Consider the following 23,193-nt stretch of genomic DNA (forward strand, 5'->3'; position numbering starts at 1 on the left):
GGAAACTGTTTCCACAGGCTTTAGAAGTGCTGCGGATTTTCCCAAGATATGCTTCTCCTACCTAATCACTATAATAGCACCAATCTCTTCAGTGAGTGAATATCAAGAGTTTAATATTATATGTCAAGAGCATTTTAATGGCCATTTCTTTAACTTATGATTTCCGAGATGATCAGCATCGGCAATTTTCAATAACGGACCAAAATGAAAAAAATAAAAACCAAGCATACAAAGCAGTTTGTTTTTGTTCATTGCATTTCAAATTTAGGGAACAGTATAACTTTTGAAACAGTCAGTGTTTCTTCAAAGTTGCTCCCCAAAGAATCAACAACGCAAACACAGAGGCTTTTTATCATTGACAAACCTCATCGTCAACTAATTAATGTATGAATATACTCCCTTTTTGGCTTTGAGCCATGTTCTGACATGCAATTCAGCAGACGGCGATTGGAATTATCCACATATGCTTCTTTTTAATCACTACAAATATTTAAAGCATTTGCTGTTTTTATAGCTGGGTCTGAATTGCATAAAAGAGAATCAAGTACTTAAAACTAAAGGACGCAGCATCTGTGAGCACTGGGTTATTCTTTTTTCTTTTTTGCTTTTAACAGTCTCCTTTGACTGGTATCAATAAATATCAATCGCAACCACAAAATACTATCTGTGCACAATGAATTCTAAAATCAAATATCACCTCCTAAACTAAACGCACAGGGTATTTGCTACATTGCAGAGCAAATTCATTTTAAGAGCAGATGGTGGAATTTGAGCTAAAAGCTGAGAAATGTCTGTCTGTCTTCAATCATGACTTGCTTAATGCCAAAATGATCAGAGTCACACCATTTTCCTGTAGATTTTGTGGTATTAAAGTGAATGATGCGATGGTGAGGGAAGGGATCAAATTTGTTTAGCATCGTTAAAGGACCACTCACCCTGGCCATTTATTTATTAGGCCCAGTCGGGTTCCGCTTGCAGACAGCATCATTGTATCCAATAGGAAATCTTCCTTCATTTTAACTTGTGTTTGTACTAAACTGACTCAGATGTCTAAATCTATATGATCCTTAATTCCGTTCGCAGGTTATTGATTTCATATGAGAATATTTAGACAGCCCAGTTACAGGAAAAGGAAATTGTAAGTCTCACGTGACCAAAGCCCAACAGGAGCTATATTAGCTCGTACTTAATGGGAAGATGAGAAAAATCACAGAACCCAATTCAGCAATCAACAGTTTTAACCCTGGGGCATTGCTGAAAGCCTCAAAGTGAAATGAGTGGAGGAAAGAAAAAAGAGATTAAAATATTCAGCAGAACACTGACAAATTCTAAGTGGTGACAATTTTTAGCTATTAGGAGAGCTTCAGTTAGTGTTTCTAGAGGTAACAAAAAGTTCTATAGATTTTCCTGGTAATACATTCTTTGAAGGCCAGAGGAATTTGTCCAACTATCCTGGAAAAATGGAAGACATACTGAAAAGATCAAAACCGAAGGAAATTTTTTACAGTTGTAAAATTTGCAAATGTTGCTCAATGGCATGAATATTTTGAAACAAACTTATACTAATTAATGCCTTTCCTTGCATCCTTTAGGACCGTTATTGGTGCTGCAAAAACTGCATTCATGAGAAACAAGAATTTCAGAGAAACTCCATTTAAAAGAAAGGAGAAAGACAGGAAGATCTATGTCAGCGAGAGGAAAATGTCTACGAGGTACCGACACTTTTCTCTCTAATTATTTTGGGACCTGTGCTCTAGCAACATATTACGAATGATCGTAGCAGAATTATCTTCAGGTTTCAATTCTCAGTTTTAGCAATTAAGAGGGAAGAAAATCATTACAATTCATGACCCAGCGCAAAGAAAAACCAAAGAATTTCCCACACAGGTTATCCTTTCCCCTAAGTGGACAAACTCATTCGGGTAGAGATTATTGTATACTTTTCTATCCTATTATAGTGCAAGACAGCGTTCTCTCTAAATAAGGTGGAACCACCTTACAAGAACATAGGGTACCCCAAATGGGCCCTTCAGCCCAAAACCAGAAAGAAGAAACGGCTTATATTTGTGGAAGCTTGCTAAGGGAACGTTAGTAGTGTCTATCTCTTTTTTTGTGCTTCTCAGGTAATGATACGCGTTCTTATAATGAAACAGGAAGAATCTCAGTCTCAAACCTTGCCTCGTGGCCTTGCAGAACATTGGGTAGCATTGGCATTTCATACCCAAAGGAAAAGCTGGGGTTTTTCACACTCACTCTGCATTTTGATGACTGACGGTCACACCAGTCTTCACACAAATACTAACATCCTCACAGTGGTTGATAGCTTGAAGTGGCTGAAATATCAACGGACACCTTATTACTGCTTCATTACATCCACTACTAAACCCTACAAATCCTATTTCTCCCTACCAAACCAAAAAAAACCCCTCAAACACATTTATCGAACAATAAATAAATAAATAGATGTGATACCAAAATATTCAGTTTGAAGTGTTTTCTCTCAAACAGGCCAGCTTCAAAGACACCAACTTGACCCCAAGCTTGAAAATCCCCCACGAGAAGGGATAAAATGAAGATGGCTTCTAAATTCCTGAGGCCCAGACTGAAGACACTTTTTTTCGCCTTTTGAATCTCAAGACCGGTGAAGTCTGAACTGTTTTAAACCACTTGAAGTAAGAGAAGCAGGGCATCCAGAGCACAGAAATGGCACATTCGCTGGATCAGAGCACTGGGAAAGAAGGTGGACCTGGGACAGCTCTAATGCCAGCTTTAATCTCCCGGTTGAGTCACACACAGTGAAACGACTCCTTCCTTAACACATCCCAAAGCAAGACTCCGCCCACCCCCTTACCCTTTAACATTCCCTTTTGGTAGACTACTGGCACTTTTGTATCAGTTTCCCAAACGCAGGTATGCAGGTGTTTACATAGAAAGTTCTAATAACTGTAAAATGCTATATCATATGTACAAAAAGAGAAAACCAAATTCCGAAGATCAGCCAAAAAAGAGCGTCTTGTGAGAAACAACAATAAAAATGATCGCAAACCACAGCTTTTGCTTGAAGATTCGATTGGTACCTATAGCCATGATTTCACCAGAGGCCTCTGGTCTCGGACTGAAAGGCCGTGGACTATTCCTGAAGGCACTTGTTATCCCCCACACATCTGAAAGAGAGTTACGCTAAAGAAACGGGTGCTTTAGGGGAGCAGGAAGAGGGGAGAGAGATGGACGAAAACAAACCCTGAATAACTGTGCTCGACAGCCCTCCGGGGCTTCAAATGACAACAGACTATACAACCCGGGTCCTGAAAATCTTTCTCTTGAAAAGAAAACAGCCAATCGCAAATGTCAATACGGACAGAGCACCTCACGCAGCTCTCGGCTGCTGCATCATACACTCTTTGAAATATTCAGTTTGGTTAGCTCGTTGGCTTCCTCTGTCCCCCTTTCTCCACAGTCGGGCTTCTCGGTGGCTTTGCCAAACCGGCACTTTTCTTCGGCCTTTCCCGGATCTCTCCGGAGCTTCTTGGAGGGGATGTGGAGGTCCCTCGCCTCTGTGTTATTTTCAGAGCCGTGAGATGTCTTGTCGGAATTCTGTACGGAAGGCACCAGGTTGGCAATCTCGTCTGTAGGAGACCGTCCGATGCTGCCGTCTACTTGCACGCGGATGTCTGGAGATATAGACAACTGGTGATGGGGCACGATCCCGTTGTCATTACATTTTGGGTAAAGGTAGGTCTTCATCTGACCTTTCCCCTTCACGTTCACCGTCCCCCTGTAGTCAAAGTCGTACCCCATCTTGTTTAGGATCCGGTAGCTCTCTTCACTCACCTGAATGCGGCATTCCACTCCGGTAGTGTCCATCCTGCTTGCGATGTTCACCGTGTCCCCCCAGATGTCATATAACAACTTGGTGGTGCCGATTACTCCAGCGGTGAGGGGGCCGTGGTTAAAGCCAATCCTAAGCTTGAAGTTAAACCACAGCATGTTGTTGTTGAAGTCATCCACAACACGCATCATTTCTTTGGCAAATTCAAAAAGGGTCCGCAAATGTCCATGTGGGTGGTCGCTGTCTTGACACTGGGAGGTATTCAAGCCCGAGGCCGCCATGTAAGTTGCCCCGATGGTTTTGATCTTCTCGATGCTGCTGTAATCGGACTTGCTCAGCAGCTCGTCAAAATCACCTATCAGTTCATTGAGGACTCGGTAGCACTCCTTGCCTCCCTCGTAGTTCTCTTCGTAAAACTCGCTGAAGTTGACGATGCTGGCAAAGATGACCCCTCCGTTATCGTGGTTTTTGGAGTAGCTCTGGGAAACTTTCAACTGCTCTGCCACGTGATAGGGAATAATGTTTCTCAGCAACCAGTCAGCCTGGTCTCTCATGCTCTGGATTTTGGTGCGGTGAAGATCAGCTTCTACGTCTCCATGATAGTGGAGACGGTAGCTGACTTCGAACTCTCGATTCAGGAACCAGACCAGCAGGAGTAGGAGAAAGAAAATGAGTATCGCTTCCTGTTCGATTGCGCCTGGTCTCCAGCTGCTACTTGGCAGAGAACTGTTGCATGGATTCTTCCTGGAACTAGGATAAAGGAGAAGCCAGAGGAAAAAAATACTTGAAAATACCACTTGAATAAGGCTTAATGAACACCAAGTTCATGTACATTAAGGTGTTACAAGCAATGTTAACACCTCAAAGTAAAATGGAATGCAATTAAAAAATAAAAGCCCAAATTGACTGTCACACCAACAGGTGCATATGCGTCAAGGGAAAACAGTGGGATACATAATTTCGTGCTGTTAAAGAAATTTCCAGACACTCAGATCCAGAATTCAACACAAGAAATGATAACTATGAGAAGACATTTTATCAAAGCATGGGTTGGGAAAAAACGTTTGATGTGTCGTAAATTTTAAGACTTATTCTAAACGTGCGTATACAATTTTTAAAACAAACATCTACAGAAAGCTAACTTTTTCCACTGCCCCACACTGCCAACACCTTTCGTATCAAACAAAAATGACTGCCATATTGAATTTCAAGTACCGAATGCCATGGAAAGCAAAATTTGTTTCCTATTACTAGGCGCTACTACAAGTTTTAAGGGCTTGCTGATGAATAAATTTTTGAAAGAAAATTAAGCCAATGCTAAATTTTAGGTCAGTGATGAGTTCAGAGACCACACAAGTTCAAGGTAGCCAAGTTTTAGGTCAGGGATAAGTTCAGAGGGAAGCAGCGTGGCTCAGTGGAAAGAGCCCGGGCTTTGGAGTCAGGGGTCGTGGGTTCAAATCCTGGCTCCGCCACTTGTCAGCTGTGTGACGCTGGGCAAGTCACTTCACTTCTCTGGGCCTCAGTTCCCTCATCTGTAAAATGGGGATGAAGACTGTGAGCCCCTCGTGGGACAACCTGATTACCATGTATCTACCCCAGCGCTTAGAACAGTGCTTTGCACATAGTAAGCGCGTAACAAATACCAACATTATTATTATTATTACTATTCAGAGACCACAAAAGCTCAGGGTATCAGAAAAGCAAGTGAGCTTTCTCTAAATCTTTTATGAGCGATACTGAAAAAGTACTTTGGCCAGGAAGTGGTCTAGTCAACATTCAAGAAATTGCGACTGAATTCATATGTGGCCTTTTCCATAGATCGCTTCACCTCCCCCGTCTCACGCTCTAGTCTGTAAAAATGGGTTAATTCACATCTACCCCTTTTATAACTCAGGCTTTCCTCGAGCTGCCTCCCTCCTTCCTGTTTATTTTTTTCCTCTTGTTTTTATTCTGGCTTGCACTCTGCTCCTGCCACGCTAACTTCAACTCACTTGCAACTCTTCCATCTCTGACCCACTGCTCAGATTTTTCCCTATATATGGAATTCCTCCCTACCCCTAATAAATGCACCAAACCACATCTTTCCCCACCTTTGGAGCCCTTCAGAAGGCACTTCTTTCAAGAGATAGGTCCTGATCACACCACTCTCCTCCTCCCATAGCCCGTAAGCAGAGGGTCTAATCCCCACTCTGCTAGTGGCCAGCTGTGTGATCTTGGCAAGATACTTAACCTCTCTCAGCCTCCGTTTCCTCCTCTGTAAAATAGGGCCAAGATCACTTTTTTCTGGTATTCATTAAGCACTTACTATGTGCCAGGCACTGTACTAAATGCTGGGGTAGATAAATGTTAGTCAAGTTGGATACAGTCCCACAAGGGGCTCCCAGTCGTAATCCCCATTTTACAGATGAGGTAACTGTAGCACAGAAGTGAAATGACTTGCCCCAGTGTCACACAGCAGACGTGGCGGAGCCACGACTGGAACTCAGGTCCTTCTGACTTCTTCTCCTTGCTCTACCTGCTTGGCCACACTGCTCTCCATCTGAGGACAGGAACTGGGTCTTGATCTGATTACCTTGTACCTACCTCGGTACTTAGCACAGAGCATAGTATTGATAAATTCCGTAACTACGTAGAGAAGAAAAGTTAGGGATCATCATCATCATCATCAATCGTATTTATTGAGTGCTTACTATGTGCAGAGCACTGTACTAAGCGCTTGGGAAGTACAAATTGGCAACATATAGAGACAGTCCCTACCCAACAGTGGGCTCACAGTCTAAAAGGGGGAGACAGAGAACAAAACCAAACATACTAACAAAATGAAATAACAAAACAAAACAAAGGGATGTTATATGGTCATTTCTAAATAGTAGACTGAATGTCAACGAGGGCAATCATCACCTGGTTCCTCTAAGCAACTGCCTGACGATGTTGAAGACGGAATTCTAGGCTGGTTAGTTAACAGCAGTCTGACCCAATAATGGCACTTCTCATATTCTTATGATGAGCCTTTTTAAGCTCTTTTGGCCACTGCTGCCCATCCACCATGGCAGGATGAAGCCAAAAATGGCAGAGCAAGGCCCAGAAGCTTCCCCGATATCAGAGGACAATTCCTGCCCAGCTCCCTTTTTCTGCTCGTCTCAGGGCTTTATCACATTCTCTCCGCCACGGCAGGGTGGTTGATAATAAAGCAGAACCATTATCATCTATTACTAGATAATAGTCATTATGCGTATCTATCATTAGATAATGGCAAACTAGTATTTTGAAAGTATGGGACCTGGGTTCTAATCCTGGCTTCGTCACTTGTCTGCTGTGTGACCTTGGGCAAGTCACTTAACTTCTCTAGGCCTCACCTACTTCATCTGCAAAATGGAGCGTGCCCTCCATGTGGGACAGGGTCCAACCCTGATTAACTTGTATCTACCCTAGTGCTTAGAACAATGCTTGGCACATAGTAAGTGCTTAAAAGTACAATTATTATTATTCATGTACAATATCTCAAACTTTCCACTAAAATTAACTGTGCGTAATTTTCCTGGATTCAAGTCACATATTCTAATTAAAATCAACTAGAATTCCCATTTATTATATCTAACAGGAAATGAATTATGATATTCAAGTCCCGGGATCTAGCCTTGCTATATCTGTCAGCTACAGTCAGAAAACACAGAAATTTAGCTACTTTGATATACATGCCCCATTTTGACTTTTAGCCCACAAAATACGGTAAGCAACTTAAGGTCAATCACATTCCCCCAAATCCATATCATTCACTGGAAAGGGAAAGATGAATCATCTGGGAGGAAGGAGGGAAAGATTGGAAACGGTTTGGGAAATAAGTGCCCAAGGGAGTGGTCAGGGTAAGGAATTGTCCAAGGAGTGTGGGAAGGGACAATAGTTGCTTTTCTGCTTCACATTCCAAACTGTATGCACAAAGAATGAAACTTAAGAGATTTTCATTTTCCAGTTAAACCAAATTAGCTGACCTATTCAAAAATGTAGTCTGCTTCTCAGGAAACCTGGGCAGAATCTTGAAAATAAGTATAATTTTTCAAGAAAACATTCATGAAAGCAAAATATTTTTCTAATTTATTCAGAGTTGGGTTTTTTTGCAAAAACTTACCTGATATTTTGCACTGTATCTAGATGTGAAATTTCCATGGACCTGATATACAAATACAGCAAAACAGAACTTGTGAATGACTACAACTTTATCTATAAACTCATTTCTCCATTATTTTTCCCATTTGAATATCATCACGAGCTTTAGTTGAACTCAGGCACTCTAAGATGATTTGATAGTGACTACTTTTAAGTGACAAAAATGAATGAATTTCCATCTTCCAACAACTTCCTCAAAGTCTTATTTACCTCAGAGAGGAAAAATGATAGACTGACTGAGCCTAGCAACTTGTAAAGAAGCATCTGAAACACTTTAAGGATGCATTAGAATTGCAGTTGTTGTAGTAGTAGTAGTAGTAAATACCATCATCATTGTCATCATCATCATCATCATCAGTGGTATTTACTGAGTGCTTATGATGTGCAGAGCACTGCACTAAGCACTTGGAAGAGTACAACAGAGTTGGCAGACATGTTTCCTGCCCACAGTAAGCTTACAGTCTATCGGGGGAGACAGACATTAATATAAATAAATATGTAATATATAATTTAAGTATATGTACATCAGTGCTGTGGAGTGGATGGTGGGGTAAATATCAGATGCCTGAAGGTCACAATAATAATGGTAATATTTAAATTATATATTATAAATTATTTCTATTGATGTCTAAACCTTCACTTCTCTATACCCAACCTGATTAAGCTTGTTTAAGCTTAATGTTTAGTGCAGTGCCTGGCACAAAATAAGCGCTTAAAAATACCATAAAACCCCCAAATTATGAGTTATTACTAGTGGGCAGGCAAGCAGAGGCTTTTGGCCCAAGTCTGGAGTAAAACCTCTTCGATTGCTTCACTCTCTGTCAGGGGTTTAAATGTCAAGGCAGTGGTGCTGCTGTATTGAAGGATGAGGTCAATCAATCAAATAATGGCATTTATTGAGATAGTACTATGTGCACAGCACTGTACTAAGTGCTTTAGAGAGTTCAACAGAATTAGTGGACTCGTTCCCTGCCCACAGTGAGCTTAGTGTCTGGAGTGGGAGGCAGACATTAAGGTATACATAAGCGTTGTAGGATTGGGGCGAACATCAAATGTCCAAAAGTCACAGATCCAAGTGCACAGAAGATGCAGAAGGGAGAGTGAGCCGGGGAAAAAAGGGATTAATCGAGGAAGGCTTCTTGGAGAACTTAATCGTCATGGTATTTGTTAATAATAATTATGGTATTTGTTAAGCAATTACTATGCGCCAGGTAAGCACTGGGGTAGATACAAGATGATCAGGTTGGACACAGTCCCTGACTCACATAGGACTCACAGTCTTAATCCCCATTTTACAGATGAGGGAAATGGGGCACAGAGAAGTTAAGTGACTTGTCCGAGGCCACACAGCACACATGTGGCGGAGCTGGGATTAGAAGCCATGACCTTCAAGGCCCTACTGAGAGCTCACCTCCTCCAGGAGGCCTTCCCAGACTGAGCCCCTTCCTTCCTCTCCCCCTCATCCCCCTCTCCATCCCCCCCATCTTACCTCCTTCCCTTCACCACAGCACCTGTATATATGTTTGTACATATTTATTACTCTATTTATTTATTTATTTATTTTACTTGTACATATCTATTCTATTTATTTTATTTTGTTAGTATGTTTGGTTTTGTTCTCTGTCTCTCCCTTTTAGACTGTGAGCCCACTGTTGGCTGGGGACTGTCTCTATATGTTGCCAATTTGTACTTCCCAAGCGCTTAGTACAGTGCTCTGCACACAGTAAGCGCTCAATAAATACGATTGATGATGATGATGATGACCTTCTGATTCCCAGGCCCGGGCTCCATCCACTACATCACGCAGAGAGTGGTGGTCTGGCGTATGAGGAGGGGGAGGGAGTTCCAGGCCAGGGGAAGGATGTGGAGAAGTGGTCGACGGTAAGACCGATGAGATGGGGGCTCGGGGAGTAAGCTGGAGCTAGAGGAGAGGAGTGTGCAGGTTGGGAGATCAGTTAGATGAGGCGGGATATGGCAATCTGATTACGAGCTTTAAAGCCAATGGTAAGGAGTTTGTGTTTGATGCGGAGGTGGATGGACAGCCATTGGAGGTTCTTGAGGAGTGGGGAGACATGGACTAAACATTTTGGCTCAAAATGATCCATGCAGCAGAGGAGATGGTAAAACAGATAAAGCCTTCTCTAAACGGTCTCCACCACTCCTACCAGGAAATTGCACAGCACGGCTAAGCACTGAAAATGGGACCAGAAGGGAATGAGCCAATTGCTTTATCACACAAAAGGGGACTAATTCCTGTTCTCCCATTTCCTACTATAAACAAATATTATCACCTAAGGCATAAAATGCAGTTAAATGAACTCTAGAAACTCCTACCATCATTAGTTACCATAAAATGTGAGTACCTTGAAAATGAAGAGGTTTTTTTTTTTTTTTAATCCCCGATTACTCCCTTCCTACATGCTCTGACCGGTTTTTCAGTTTGGGTCTTGTATGGAAAAAATTATTATGAATCTTGACGTCTTTTGCAAGCTTGCTTAATTTCCTATTACCATCCAACCTATTACTCTCTGGGCTTTCCAGTTTTCATTGAGGCAAAATCATTCTTTTAAATGATGACTTTTCAGATCTAACCTAATAATAATTCTACTAGTCTAACCTAATAATTCTACTACTACTATGGGGTTTATGGTGGTGGTGAGCCCGTTGTTGGGTAGGGACCGTCTCTATATGTTGCCAACTTGTACTTCCCAAGCGCTTAGTACAGTGCTCTGCACATGGTAAGCACTCAATAAATACGATTGATTGAATGAATGAATGAATGAATGGTGGTTGGAATAGTACAATGCTCTGCTTATAGTAAGCGTTCAAAAAATACAATTGACCGGCTAATAGTAGTAGTAGTGGTATTTATTAAGCAACTACTGAATGCAATGCACAGTACTAAGAGATTTGGAAGCACAAGACCCGTTTCCTACCCACAAGGAGCTTATACTCTACAGGAGTAGCCATTCCTCGGTGTGAACTAACCCTTTGATTCAGTATGTCCACATCTCCTCTCAGAGGACCCCAAATTTTTCAAGACCTGCTTCTAGCAGACTGAACCTAGTAAAACAATGAATGGCTTCCAGTAATAATAATAATAATGATAATAATTGGGGCATTTGTTAAGCACTTACTATGTGCCAGGCACCGTACTAAGCGCTAATTGTGCAGGATGAAAAGTATAACATTGCACAGAACTTGCTCCCTTCAAATCAAAACATCAGATTCACCCTTAAAGTTTAATTCTTAAAAATACCCACAGTGATCTACAATTTTCACTTTAATTACATTTACATTAATTTTATCTGTTGCTTAAGCTTGAATCTCTAATATTTTCGCTTCTTTTCTTGGTTTTTGATTGTGGACAGTCTATGGCTATTTTCCACATCCACTCAATAAAGTAGCGATGAACAGATGAGAATCCTTTATCCCCCAGAGACTACCACTTTTAACCCCGAAGACTGATTCTACCACTATTGTTTGGGCAAGTCACTTCGCTTAGGAAGTGGCATGACCGAACTAACGACGCTGATAGGGCCAGGAACTCCCTCTTTTCCTATTTACGGACCCAAGGGTTCGTAACTTGCGATGCGATAGTCAGAAGTGTTCGGGTATCGCTCACCTGTCGGGACAGACCGAGATGTAGAGTATGATGAGAAGCACCGTTCCCACAATGGTGGCTAAGGAGGACCTCATCCAGGAGCTTAGTTGGCAAAAGTTACAATACTGCACAATGGTGATCAGGATGGCAGAGCACATGAACATGGTATACTGAAAGGAAGAACAAAAGCAAAGAGAAATTACGTCTAGGATTTCACAAAAGTCCCCCAACATAAAGTCCTTCCCCCTAGCCTGCAACTCCCTCCCTTCCATACACCCCAGACCACTTTCCCCACCTTCAAAGCCTTATTGAGGTCACATCTCCTACAATAGGACTTTCCCAATTAAGTCCTTTTCCCCAAAACATATTTATTTTATTTTTTAATGGTATTTGTTGAGCACTTATTCTGTGCCAGGCACTGTTCTAAGCTCTGGGGTAGATACAAGATAACCAAGTTGGACCCAATCCCTGTCCCACATGGGGCTCAGAGTCTTAATTCCCATTTGACAGATTAGGTAACTGAGGACAGAGAAGTAAAAGTGACTTGTCCAAGGTCACACAGCAGACAAGTGGGGGAGCCAGTATTAGAACCCAGGTCTGACTACCATTCATTCATTCATTGATCGCATTTATTGAGCGCTTACTGTGTGCAGAAAACTGTACTAAGCGCTTGGGAAGTACAAGTTGGCAGTTTATTGAGCCTTATTGGGTGTACAGCAGTGTATTAAACAAGCACTTGGGAGAGTACAATATAACAGTGTTGATAGATCAATCAATCAATCGTATTTATTGAGTGCTTACTGTGTGCAGAGCACTGTACTAAGCGCTTGGGAAGTACAAGTCGGCAACACATAGAGACAGTCCCTACCCAACAGCGGGCTCACAGTCTAGAAGGGGGAGACAGAGAACAAAACCAAACATACTAACAAAATAAAATAAATAGAATAGATATGTACAAGATAAATAAATAGAGTAATAAATATGTACAAACATATATACATATATACAGGTATATGCTCCCGGCCCATGAGGAGCTTACAGTTTAAAGGGGGAGAAAGACATTAATATAAATAAATAAATTACTGATACATACTTCAGTGCTGTGGGGCTGAGGGAGGGGTGAATAACGGGAGCAAAGGGAACACAAAGGGAGTGGGAAAAGAGGATATAATGATAGCAATAATATTAATTAGAATAATGGCACTTGTTAAGCACTTACTATATGCCATACTATGTACTAAGCGCTGGGGTGGCTCTTCCCACTAAGATTGAATGAATGAACCCCCCCAAACTTCAGGCCTGGGCAGGAGCTCGGGGAGTTTCTACCAAGTTTTCTGGGCCCCCACCACCCACGTTGTGTATATTTGTATGTATTAACTTCTCTATTTATTTTATTAATGATGTGCATATAGCTATAATTCTATTTATTCTGATGGTATTGACGCCTGTCTACTTGTTTTGTTGTCTGTCTCCCCCTTCTAGACTGTGAGCCCACTGTTGTAGGGACTGTCTCTGTTGCCAAACTGTACTTTCCAAGCGCTTAGTCTCTGCACACAGTAAGCGCTCAATAAATACACGTGGTATGAGTCTAGCAACAATGTCTCTGGCTGGTCCAATAACCCATATAATGTGCAGTGCACTGTGTGGGTGGAAGTTCAGGAGGTGAGGGGTGTGCCCTGGGAGCTGCCTGTTCGGTGATCGGCGTGGGCTCAGACATTGGTGGCAGCAACTGGATGCCTGCTGTTTTCAACAGCATCTTTGGACACAAACCTACTTCAGCCCAGCCCGCACCCTCCGCTCCTCTGCCGCTAACCTCCTCACTGTGCCTTGTTCTCACCTGTCCCGCCGTCGACCCCCGGCCCACGTTCTCCCCCTGGCCTGGAATGCCCTCCTTCCGCACATCCTTCAAGCTCGCTCTCTTCCTCCCTCCAAAGCCCTATTGAGAGCTCACCTCCTCCAGGAGGCCTTCCCACACTGAGCCCCTTCCTTCCTCTCCCCCTCCTCCCCCTCTCCATCCCCCCATCCTACCTCCTTCCCTTCCCCACAGCACCTGTATATATGTATATATGTCTGTACATATTTATTACTCTATTTCACTTGTACATATCTATTCTATTTATTTTATTTTGTTAGTATGTTTGGTTTTGTTCTCTGTCTCCCCCTTTTAGACTGTGAGCCCACTCTTGGGTAGGGACTGTCTCTATATGGTGCCAACTTGTACTTCCCAAGCGCTTAGTACAGTGCTCTGCACACAGTAAGCGCTCAATAAATACTATTGATTGATTGATTGTACAGATTTATTACTCTATTTTACTTGTACATATTTACTATTCTATTTATTTTATTTTGTTAATATGTTTTGTTTTTGTTGTCTGTCTCCCCCTTCTAGACTGTGAGCCCGCTGTTGGGTAGGGACCATCTCTACATGTTGCCAACTTGTACTCCCCAAGCGCTTAGTACAGTGCTCTGCACACAGTAAGTGCTCAATAAATACAACTGAATGAATGAATGAATGAACGAATGAATAAATAAAAGCAAATCGGGTTGGACACAATTGCTGTCCCAGGTGGGGCTCACAGTTTCAATCCCCATTTTACAGATGAGGTAACTGAGGCCCAGAGGAGCGAAGTGACTTGCCCAAGGCCACACAGCAGACAAGTGGTGGAGTTGGGATTAGAACGCATGCCCTTCTGACGTCCGGGCTCTAGCCACTAGGCCATATTGCTTCCCCAGTGAGGATTTAGTCAGGGAAGACCTCTTAGAGGAGATGTAATTATCAATTTGGTATTATTGTTCCTATCATGGCCAATCTGTGCTTTGCATTTTGATTTTAAGTAAATAGAATAGGACGTGAAATACAGTAGAACAAAGCTGATAAAAAAACCTACCCAAGTAACTGTCTATGATTTAGAAATGACATTCATCTTTAAAGAATGAGAATATTTCATTGATGAACATTTTTCTAAAATTAGGAAAAGGTTGAAATTCAAGCATTAAAAATTGTTATTTTAAATGACTAAGTGTTTCTGTATTCCATAGACAATTAAGGTTGTACTTTAAGGAGTACCTTCACTCTGAGCAAAACCTCAAGTTTATTACATTGTTATAAACACAGAGTCATCTCTAGAGTATTTATATCATTAAGATACTGATATGCTTCCTATAACATCTGACTTAGGAAAAAAATCTTTTTTTCACCCACAGCTGTAGGAAGGTTCACTGTTTTCAGGACAAAAACATAAGAAATCCCAAGTATGACTGTGGTGTTGAGGAGCAATGCATTAATAAACTAAGAACTAGCCCTTTAAAAAGCTGTGTTTCTAAATATATTAAGGATTTAATATATTCTTATAGTCTTTTGGACTGTGAGCCCACTGTTGGGTAGGGACCGTCTCTATATGTTGCCAACTTGCACTTCCCAAGCGCTTAGTACAGTGCTCTGCACAAAGTAAGCACTCAATCAATACGATTGATTGATTGATTGATTGATGCAGGGAGAGTAACTGTCCATCGGATATGAGGAGGAAGGACGGTCCAGGCCAGAGGCAGGAAGTGGGCGAGAGGTTGGCGGTGAGATAGATGAGATGAGGTACAGTGGGTAGCTTGGCATTAGAGGAGCATTTGTGTGGGGGCTGGGTTGTAGAAGGAGAGAAAGTAAGTTAAGGTAGGTAGGTTTCACTTTTGAAAAGAGAAAAAAAATTTTCAGAAATACTTTTCCACAGAGCCTAAGATAAACGGCTCAATGAACAGTTGCAGCATGCCTTTTGGTGAATACCATCACACTGAACTGAATCACAAGTAGTCTAAAAAAAAATCCCCAAAACTGCATTTCTGTAATATCAATGTCCCAAGATTCTTTATCCAGAATTTAAAACTATTTTCACTGATATTGTATTTTTTTCCAAGATGCTCCATTGCCTTTTGAGTAAAACAATGGCAGAATTTTCAGGCTCCTGAGCTGTATCTCCTGTGGACCTTTTTACCAAGCAATCAATTACACTCAAGACTATTAAAGTACACTGTTATAATAATAATAGTAACAATAATGGCATTTATTAAGTGCTTACTATATGCAAAGCACTGTTCTAAATGCTGGGGAGGTTACAAGGTGATCAGGTTGTCCCACGGGGGGCTCACAGTCTTAAACCCCATCTTACAGATGAGGTAACTGAGGCACAGAGAAGTGAAGTGACTTGCCCAAAGTCACACAGCTGACAATTGGCAGAGCCGAGGTTTGAACCCATGACCTCTGACTCCAAAGCCCGTGCTCTTTCCACTGAGCCACGCTGCTTCTTTATGTTTATACTAAAATGAAATTTGGGGTTGCAAATTGAATAAACGGCTATCTTCTAGAAACTCTGTCAGATTGACTTAAACTGAAGATATACTTTTCAAATTGGAATTATTCGACTAATCAGCGCTCAACTGAGAAGCGCTCCTCTCTGCAGATAAACAGCTGACACGTTAGCATCCTGAATCAGTTTTGCAAGGCTAGCACTTATCTTTGGCTGCAGGGGAATGAGTTGGGGGTGGGAAACCAATGAACTGTGTAAAATTAGGCATTTCTCATTTTCTGGGATGAGGCAGGAGCTCTCATTCCTCTTCAATGGTGGCATGATGGCATGCATGGCCATACGATGCCTTTAATGTTGTGTAGACTTTCTGGGCTTCATGGCGGCTGGCAAAGCTTTGGCTCTCTTCTGCTTTGGCATCCCCCCGTTGCCCTGTTGCCCAAATACACATGTTCCTTAACTTGATTTTCATCCTCCTCTCTGATCTCCCATCCTCCTGTCTCTCCCTACTTTAGTCTACACTTCGAGCTGCTACCCAGATCATCTTTCTGCAGAAACGCTCTGGGCATGTTACTCCCCTCCTCAAAAATCTCTAGTGGCTACCAGTCAACCTACGAATGAAGCAAAAACTCCTCACTCTCGGCTTCAAGGCTGTCCATCACCTTGCCCTCTCCTACCTCACCTCCCTTCTCTCCTTCTCCAGCCTACCCCGCACCCTCCGCTCCTCTGCCGCCACTAACCTCCTCACTGGGCCTCGTTCTCCCGTCCCGCCGTCGACCCCCGGCCCACATCCTCCCCCTGTCCTGGAATGCCCTCCCTCCGCAATCCGCCAAGCTAGCTCTCTTCCTCCCTTCAAAGCCCTATTGAGAGCTCACCTCCTCCAGGAGGCCTTCCCAGACTGAGCCCCCTTTTTCCTCTCCCCCTCCTATCCCCCCGCCCTACCTCCTTCCCCTCCCCTCAGCACCTGTATATATGTTTGTACAGATTTATTACTCTATTTTACTTAGTCATATTTGCTATTCTATTTATTTTGTTAATGATGTGCATCTAGCTTTACTTCTATTTATCCTGATGACTTGACACCTGTCCACATGTTTTGTTTGGTTGTTTGTCTTCCCCTTCTGAACTGTGAGCCCGTTGTTGGGTAGGGACCGTCTCTATTATGTTGCCAACTTGTACTTACCAAGCGCTTAGTATAGTGCTCTGTACACAGTAAGTGCTCAATAAATACGATTGAATGAATGAATGAATGAATGGCATAATTCATGTTTCTGTAAGCCTCACTCCTACCTGAGTCCTCAGGTGCTGCTAAGTGTCACTGGTACAGTAATCACATTCTTGAGGTCCCTGGGAAACACTACGATGCAGTCGATGAGTTGCTACTCTTTGACTCATGGACGAGCCAACAGGTTTAAGCTCACTCACTCACCAAAAATAGGACACTGCTCTTGAATTTGCTAATTTTATGTGGTCAATGATTTTCTTCAATATATGGGCTACGCTACCAAGTCTAGTGTGAAAATTTCAATTACACTTGGCTTATCTGATGTTTGTATTCCTTTGATGAGTTTGCTTAAATCTTTGTGGAAACAGTCCTTTTTTTCCCCATTGTAAGAGGGCTTGTGATGATGACAAAGTGGTCAGTATCCTGGGGCTGCGAGCCATCCTTCATCTAGTTGTTTAGTCTGACTTTGTGCAGTGTTTTCACCTCAGATCTGGCCAGTTCCTGTGCTTTTCTTATTAGTTCTTCTTGTAGGCCGAAGTCAGTTTTCCTTGTCGTACAGAATCCTGATCGTTCATGATAGGATGGTTATATTCTACGACTACGTTTTTTTCTGTTGTTTTTACACTGCAAGTAATCCACTTCCTTTCTTCCAGTTCCTTTCTTGACCCTGAGCAATCTAGTTTTCATCTTCTTCACTTTGAGACTACTCTATCCAAAGACACCAACGACCTGCGCCTTGAACGCTGTGGACCACTAGTTTTAAAATGGTTTTACATATACAATTCTCTCCTGGGTCTTCTCTCAGCACTTCGGCCAATCCTTCTTGGATTCTTTGGCCAGCCCTCCCTTTAAGACTGTGAGCCCTATGTGGGGAAGGAACTATGTCCAACCTAATTTGTTTGTATCCACCCCAGCGCTTAGTACAGTCCCTGACACATAATAAGCACTTAAATACCATAATTATTATTATTTGCCTCCCACACTTTTACTGTGGATGTCCCTCAAGGCTCAGTTCTGGGTCCTTTTTCTCATCACACTTTAGCTGACAGTGCTCTATATTCCTAAAGTGTGATTACATAGGACACTTGTTTCTATGGAACAGGTTCAAAAGGTAGTAGTAGTGAATTCCCAAAAAAGGATCCCTTGCCAATGGCAATAGAAGCAAAAGGGCTAAAGAAGGACAGATTCATAATAACTTTGACATTTTCTTTGACCTGATCAACACCACTTCATTCAATCGTATTTACTGAGCACTTACTGTGCGCAGACCCCTGCGCCAATGATTACAAGTGCCCAAGAAACAGGATGATGGGTGCCACCAAAATGAAACCCTGAAATGGAATTAAGTCAATTCCTTCCCCACTAACAGAAGTCAGAAAGAGGAGCAGAGAGATTTACTTACATGTTTGTTTGTTTCAATGTCGGCGGTGAAATGTGAAAAGACGGCGAGAGCAGGGAGTGAAACCAGGATGGCTCCAATAAAATGCCGAGGAAGCCAACCGGCTATCACTTCCAGGAGGCGCTTGGTACAAATCATTACCTCTTCCAGGAAAAATGCCATTCTGAAATAAATTGAAACCAATCAATCAGTGGTATTTACTTACTAAGGGCATACTACCTCAGAGCACTGTACTAACCTCATGGGAGGGTACAACAGAATTAGCAGACATGTTCCCTGTCCGTAACAAGCTTACAGTCTAGAGGGGTAAATCAGGAAAGGAAGGTGTGTTCACACGGGACACATATTTCATATTTCAATATGAAATGTTTCATATTTCCCTCCACACATCGGCCAAGCTAGCTCTCTTCCTCCCTTCAAAGCCCTACTGAGAGCTCACCTCCTCAAGAGGCCTTCCCACACTGAGCCCCCTCCTTCCTCTCCCCCGCCTTACCTCCTTCCCCTCCCCACAGCACCTGTATATATGTATATATGTTTGTATGTATTTATTACTCTATTTATTTATTTATTTTATTTGTACATATTTATTCTACTTATTTTATTTTGTTAATATGTTTTGTTTTGTTCTCTGTCTCCCCCTTCTAGACTGTGAGCCCGCTGTTGGGTAGGGACCGTCTTTATATGTTGCCAACTTGTACTTCCCAAACGCTTAGTACAGTGCTCTGCACACAGTAAGCGCTCAATAAATATGATTGAATGAATGAATGAATATGTAAATCATCATCATCAATCATATTTATTGAGCACTTACTGTGTGCAGAGCACTGTACTAAGCGCTTGGGAAGTACAAGTCAGCCATGAGTAGAAAGTTTGGCTCTTAGCTACTTCTTCTGGGAAAATATATACGGGACAGGGAGGACTGAGGAGACACCCAGATCATGGCTTCAGGTGATGGAATGTCTTGCCTCCCAAATGCTGCATCATCTCCCTCCATTCCACACCACTGGTGTCAAACTTTTGGGACGCGGGGTAATTTTGAACTATGGTTTTACTTTGATAATTTCAAGTTAAAATCAATGATTACATATTGTTGCTTTACATATAATAATAATAATAATGGCATTTATTAAGCACTTATTATGTGCAAAGCACTGTTCTAAGCGCTGGGGAGGTTACAAGGTAATCAGGGTGTCCCACTGGGGCTCACAGTCTTAATCCCCATTTTACAGATGAGGTAACTGAGGCACAGAGAAGTGACTTGTCCAAAGTCATACGGCTGCCAATTGGTGGAGCCGGGATTTAAACCAGTGACTTCTGACTCCAAAGCCCGTGCTCTTTCCACTGAGCCATGCTGCTTCTCTAAAAACAACCATTATTCTGAAATGCAAACATAGGCTATTAGAATGAAAGAATGGTCCATACATACTCCGCAGAGGTTATAGCCTTTGTAGCCATCTGAGATATAAACACAGATATCAAGCAGTCAATGGTACTTACTGAGCACTTACTGTGTGCAGAGCACTGTCCAAAGCACTTGGGAGAGTTCACTATAATTGAGTCGGAAGACACACCCCTGCCCACAAGGAGCTTACTTACAGTCTAGTCGGGGAGACAGGTATTAATATAAATCAAAAAATTATGGATATGCACAAAATTGCTGAGGAGCAGAGGGTGGGATTAAAATCCAACTTGTACTTCCCAAGCGCTTAGTACAGTGCTCTGCACACAGTAAGCACTCAATAAATACGATTGAATGAATACCAAATGCTTAAAGGGTACAGATCCAAGTGCACAGGTGATTCAGAAGGAAGAGGGAGTAGGGGAAATGAGGGCTTAGTCGGGGAAGGCCTCTCAGAGGAAATGTAATTTTAATACGGCTTTGAAGGTGGGGAGAATGGTGTTCTGATGGAGGTGAAGGGGATGGGAGTTCCAGGCCAGAGGGAGGATGTGGACAAAGGGGTCGAGATCCAGTAAGGAGAAAAGTGAAGTGCGCAGACTGGGTTGTAGTAGGAAATCACTACGGCGAGGTAGGAGGCTGACGCACTGATTGACTGCTTTAAAGCCGATGGAAAGGAGCTTCTGTTTAATATGGAGGTGGATAGACAACCATTGGAGGTTACAAGTTAGATATGCATGTATTATACGCACACACACGTATGTATGGTTACAGAACTTGGAAAGGGCAAGATAAGAGCTACAGAGATGATTAACGGGATGGAAATAAGTTCCTGAAAGGCAGTGGGATTACTGAACCTGGAGAAAAGGCTGAAGACTGATTTTAATAAGTCATTTTTGGTACAGGAGCTTTTAACATCAGCTCCTTCTGCTTGAATTAAAATGTAAATAGGGCTTTTTGGAGGTTAAAAAAATATTAAATATTTAACCGGCATGAAGGTAATTCAAAGATTCCATTTTAGCCACTGCTTAGGGGTTCTGTGCAGACTCAGCTTTGCCTAGTTGGCATTTCAGGCAACTCGGAAGGGTAATTCACACAAGTGGTCTGTTCAATCATGGCACAGAGGGGCTTGGGAGGGCACGACTCGGATTTCAGGAGGCTTGACAGATTGTGTTTGTATGTGGCATCGCTACGTCGCCTAAAGTGGGTTGAGTATTTCTGAAAGTGAGGATTCAGCCTTCCTTCTGAAATGCATTTAGTATGTTGGAATCCTCCCACTGACAGAAGGCTGAGCAGGCTACATGTGCATATATAGACTATACATGTATGTTTCTTCCCTGTATCTAACAAGCTGCCCTGGAGGGCAGCAACGATGAAGCGTCTGCTGGGCCGGGTCTGCCCTGTGGAGCCGAGGGTTTCAGGGAGGGATTGAAGGAGTGGCTCCCAATCAATCTGCGCATCAGGCAGAAACTCCTCACCTTCAGCTTCAAGGCTGTCCATCACCTCGCCCCCTCCTACCTCACCTCCCTTCTCTCCTTCTACAGCCCACCCCTCACCCTCTGCTCCTCTGCCGCTAATCTCCTCACCGTGCCTCGTTCTCGCCTGTCCCGCCATCGACCCCCGGCCCACGTCCTCCCCCTGGCCCGGAATGCCCTCCCTCCCCACGTCCGCCAAGCTAGTTCTCTTCCTCCCTTCAAGGCCGTACTGAGAGCTCACCTCCTCCAGGAGGCCTTCCCAGACTGAGCCCCTTCCCTCCTCTCCCCCTCGTCCCCCTCTCCATCCTCCCCATCTTACCTCCTTCCCTTCCCCACGGCACCTGTATATGTGTATATATGTTTGTACATATTTATTACTCTACTTATTTATTTATTTTACTTGTACATATCTATTCTATTTATTTTATTTTGTTAGTATGTTTGGTTTTGTTCTGTCTCCCCCTTTTAGACTGTGAGCCCACTGTTGGGCAGGGACCATCTCTCTATGTTGCCAACTTGGACTTCCCAAGCGCTTAGTACAGTGCTCTGCACACAGTAAGTGCTCAATAAATACGATTGATTGATTACACAGATGTGGAAGTATATATGCTTAACACAAAGGTGTTTTCTGCAAAAGGGAGGGACTTCGGTAAACACAATCATATACCACAAGGTGGCGCTAAAGGCGCACTTAGTAACAATCTAAGCAACAAAGGTTGGGATGAATTTTTGATCCAATTATAAATTAACAATGAGTTTCCACTTCCCCAAACAGGACGGACCAAAAAGCACTATGTGTGCACCCTTAATATCACCTCTCTGAAATCAAGTACATATCATCCCAGCCTTACTGCTGAGCCACAAACGAGAATTCCATATAGTCATCCTGCATTAAGTAAACCAAACACTCATGTGTTTTGTACATATCTAGTCTATTTATTTTATTTTGTTAGTATGTTCGGTTTTGTTCTCTGTCTCCCCCTTTTAGACTGTGAGCCCACTGTTGGGTAGGGACTGTCTCTATATGTTGCCAACTTGGACTTCCCAAGCGCTTAGTACAGTGCTCTGCACACAGTATGCGCTCAATAAATACGATTTACGATGATGATGATGTGAAGTTATAGTTAGATGACCATTCTACCAACAGAATCAAGGAAAAAGAAGACATTTATCATTCCCACTAATATTTTTAATCTAATACATTAACACAACAAACTTACTGAAGAAGCAGCGTGACCTAGTGGAAAAATCACAGGCCTGGGAATCAGAGGACCCAGGTTCTAAACCTGACTTCACTTCTCTATGCCTCATTCATTCGTTCATTCAATCGTATTTATTGAGTGCTTACTGTGTGCAGAGCACTGTACTAAGCGCTTGGGAAGTACAAGTCGGCAACATATAGAGACGGTCCCTACCCAACAGTGGGCTCACAGTCTAGAAGGGGGAGACAGAGAACAAAACAAAACATATTAACAAAATAAAATAAATAGAATGTGTACAAGTAAAATAGAGTAATAAATACATACAAACATATATGCATATATACAGGTGCTATGGGGAAGGGAAGGAGGTAAGGCGGGGGGGATGGAGAGGGGGAGAGGAAGGAGGGGGCTCAGTGTGGGAAGGCCTCCTGGAGGAGGTGAGCTCTCAGTAGGGCCTTGAAGGGAGGAAGAGAGCTAGCTTGGCGGATGTGCGGAGGGAGGGCATTCCAGGCCCGGGGGATGATGTGGGCCTCGGTTACTTAATCAATCAATCAGTCATATTTACTGAGCTCTTACAGCGTATGGAGCACTGGACTACGTGCTTGAG

General features: G+C 42.7%; 1 protein-coding gene across 2 annotated transcripts in view; it reads right to left on the reverse strand.

The window, feature by feature from the left end:
* Positions 1-233: 233 nt before the first annotated feature.
* Positions 234-23,193, reverse strand: part of ADCY9 (adenylate cyclase 9) — a 216,594-nt gene continuing 193,634 nt past the window's right edge. For both annotated transcript variants that reach the window (XM_038763009.1, XM_038763008.1), the window contains 4 exons: positions 18,517-18,676; positions 11,619-11,767; positions 7,956-7,997; positions 234-4,579 (listed from right to left, as the gene is read on the reverse strand). In XM_038763009.1, the coding sequence (XP_038618937.1) occupies positions 3,391-4,579; positions 7,956-7,997; positions 11,619-11,767; positions 18,517-18,676 (1,540 nt within the window). In that variant the 3' untranslated portion in view covers positions 234-3,390. The remainder of the gene's footprint in view (positions 4,580-7,955; positions 7,998-11,618; positions 11,768-18,516; positions 18,677-23,193) is intronic.

Source organism: Tachyglossus aculeatus, chromosome 21, assembly GCF_015852505.1.
Source record: "Tachyglossus aculeatus isolate mTacAcu1 chromosome 21, mTacAcu1.pri, whole genome shotgun sequence".
NCBI lineage: Eukaryota > Metazoa > Chordata > Mammalia > Monotremata > Tachyglossidae > Tachyglossus > Tachyglossus aculeatus.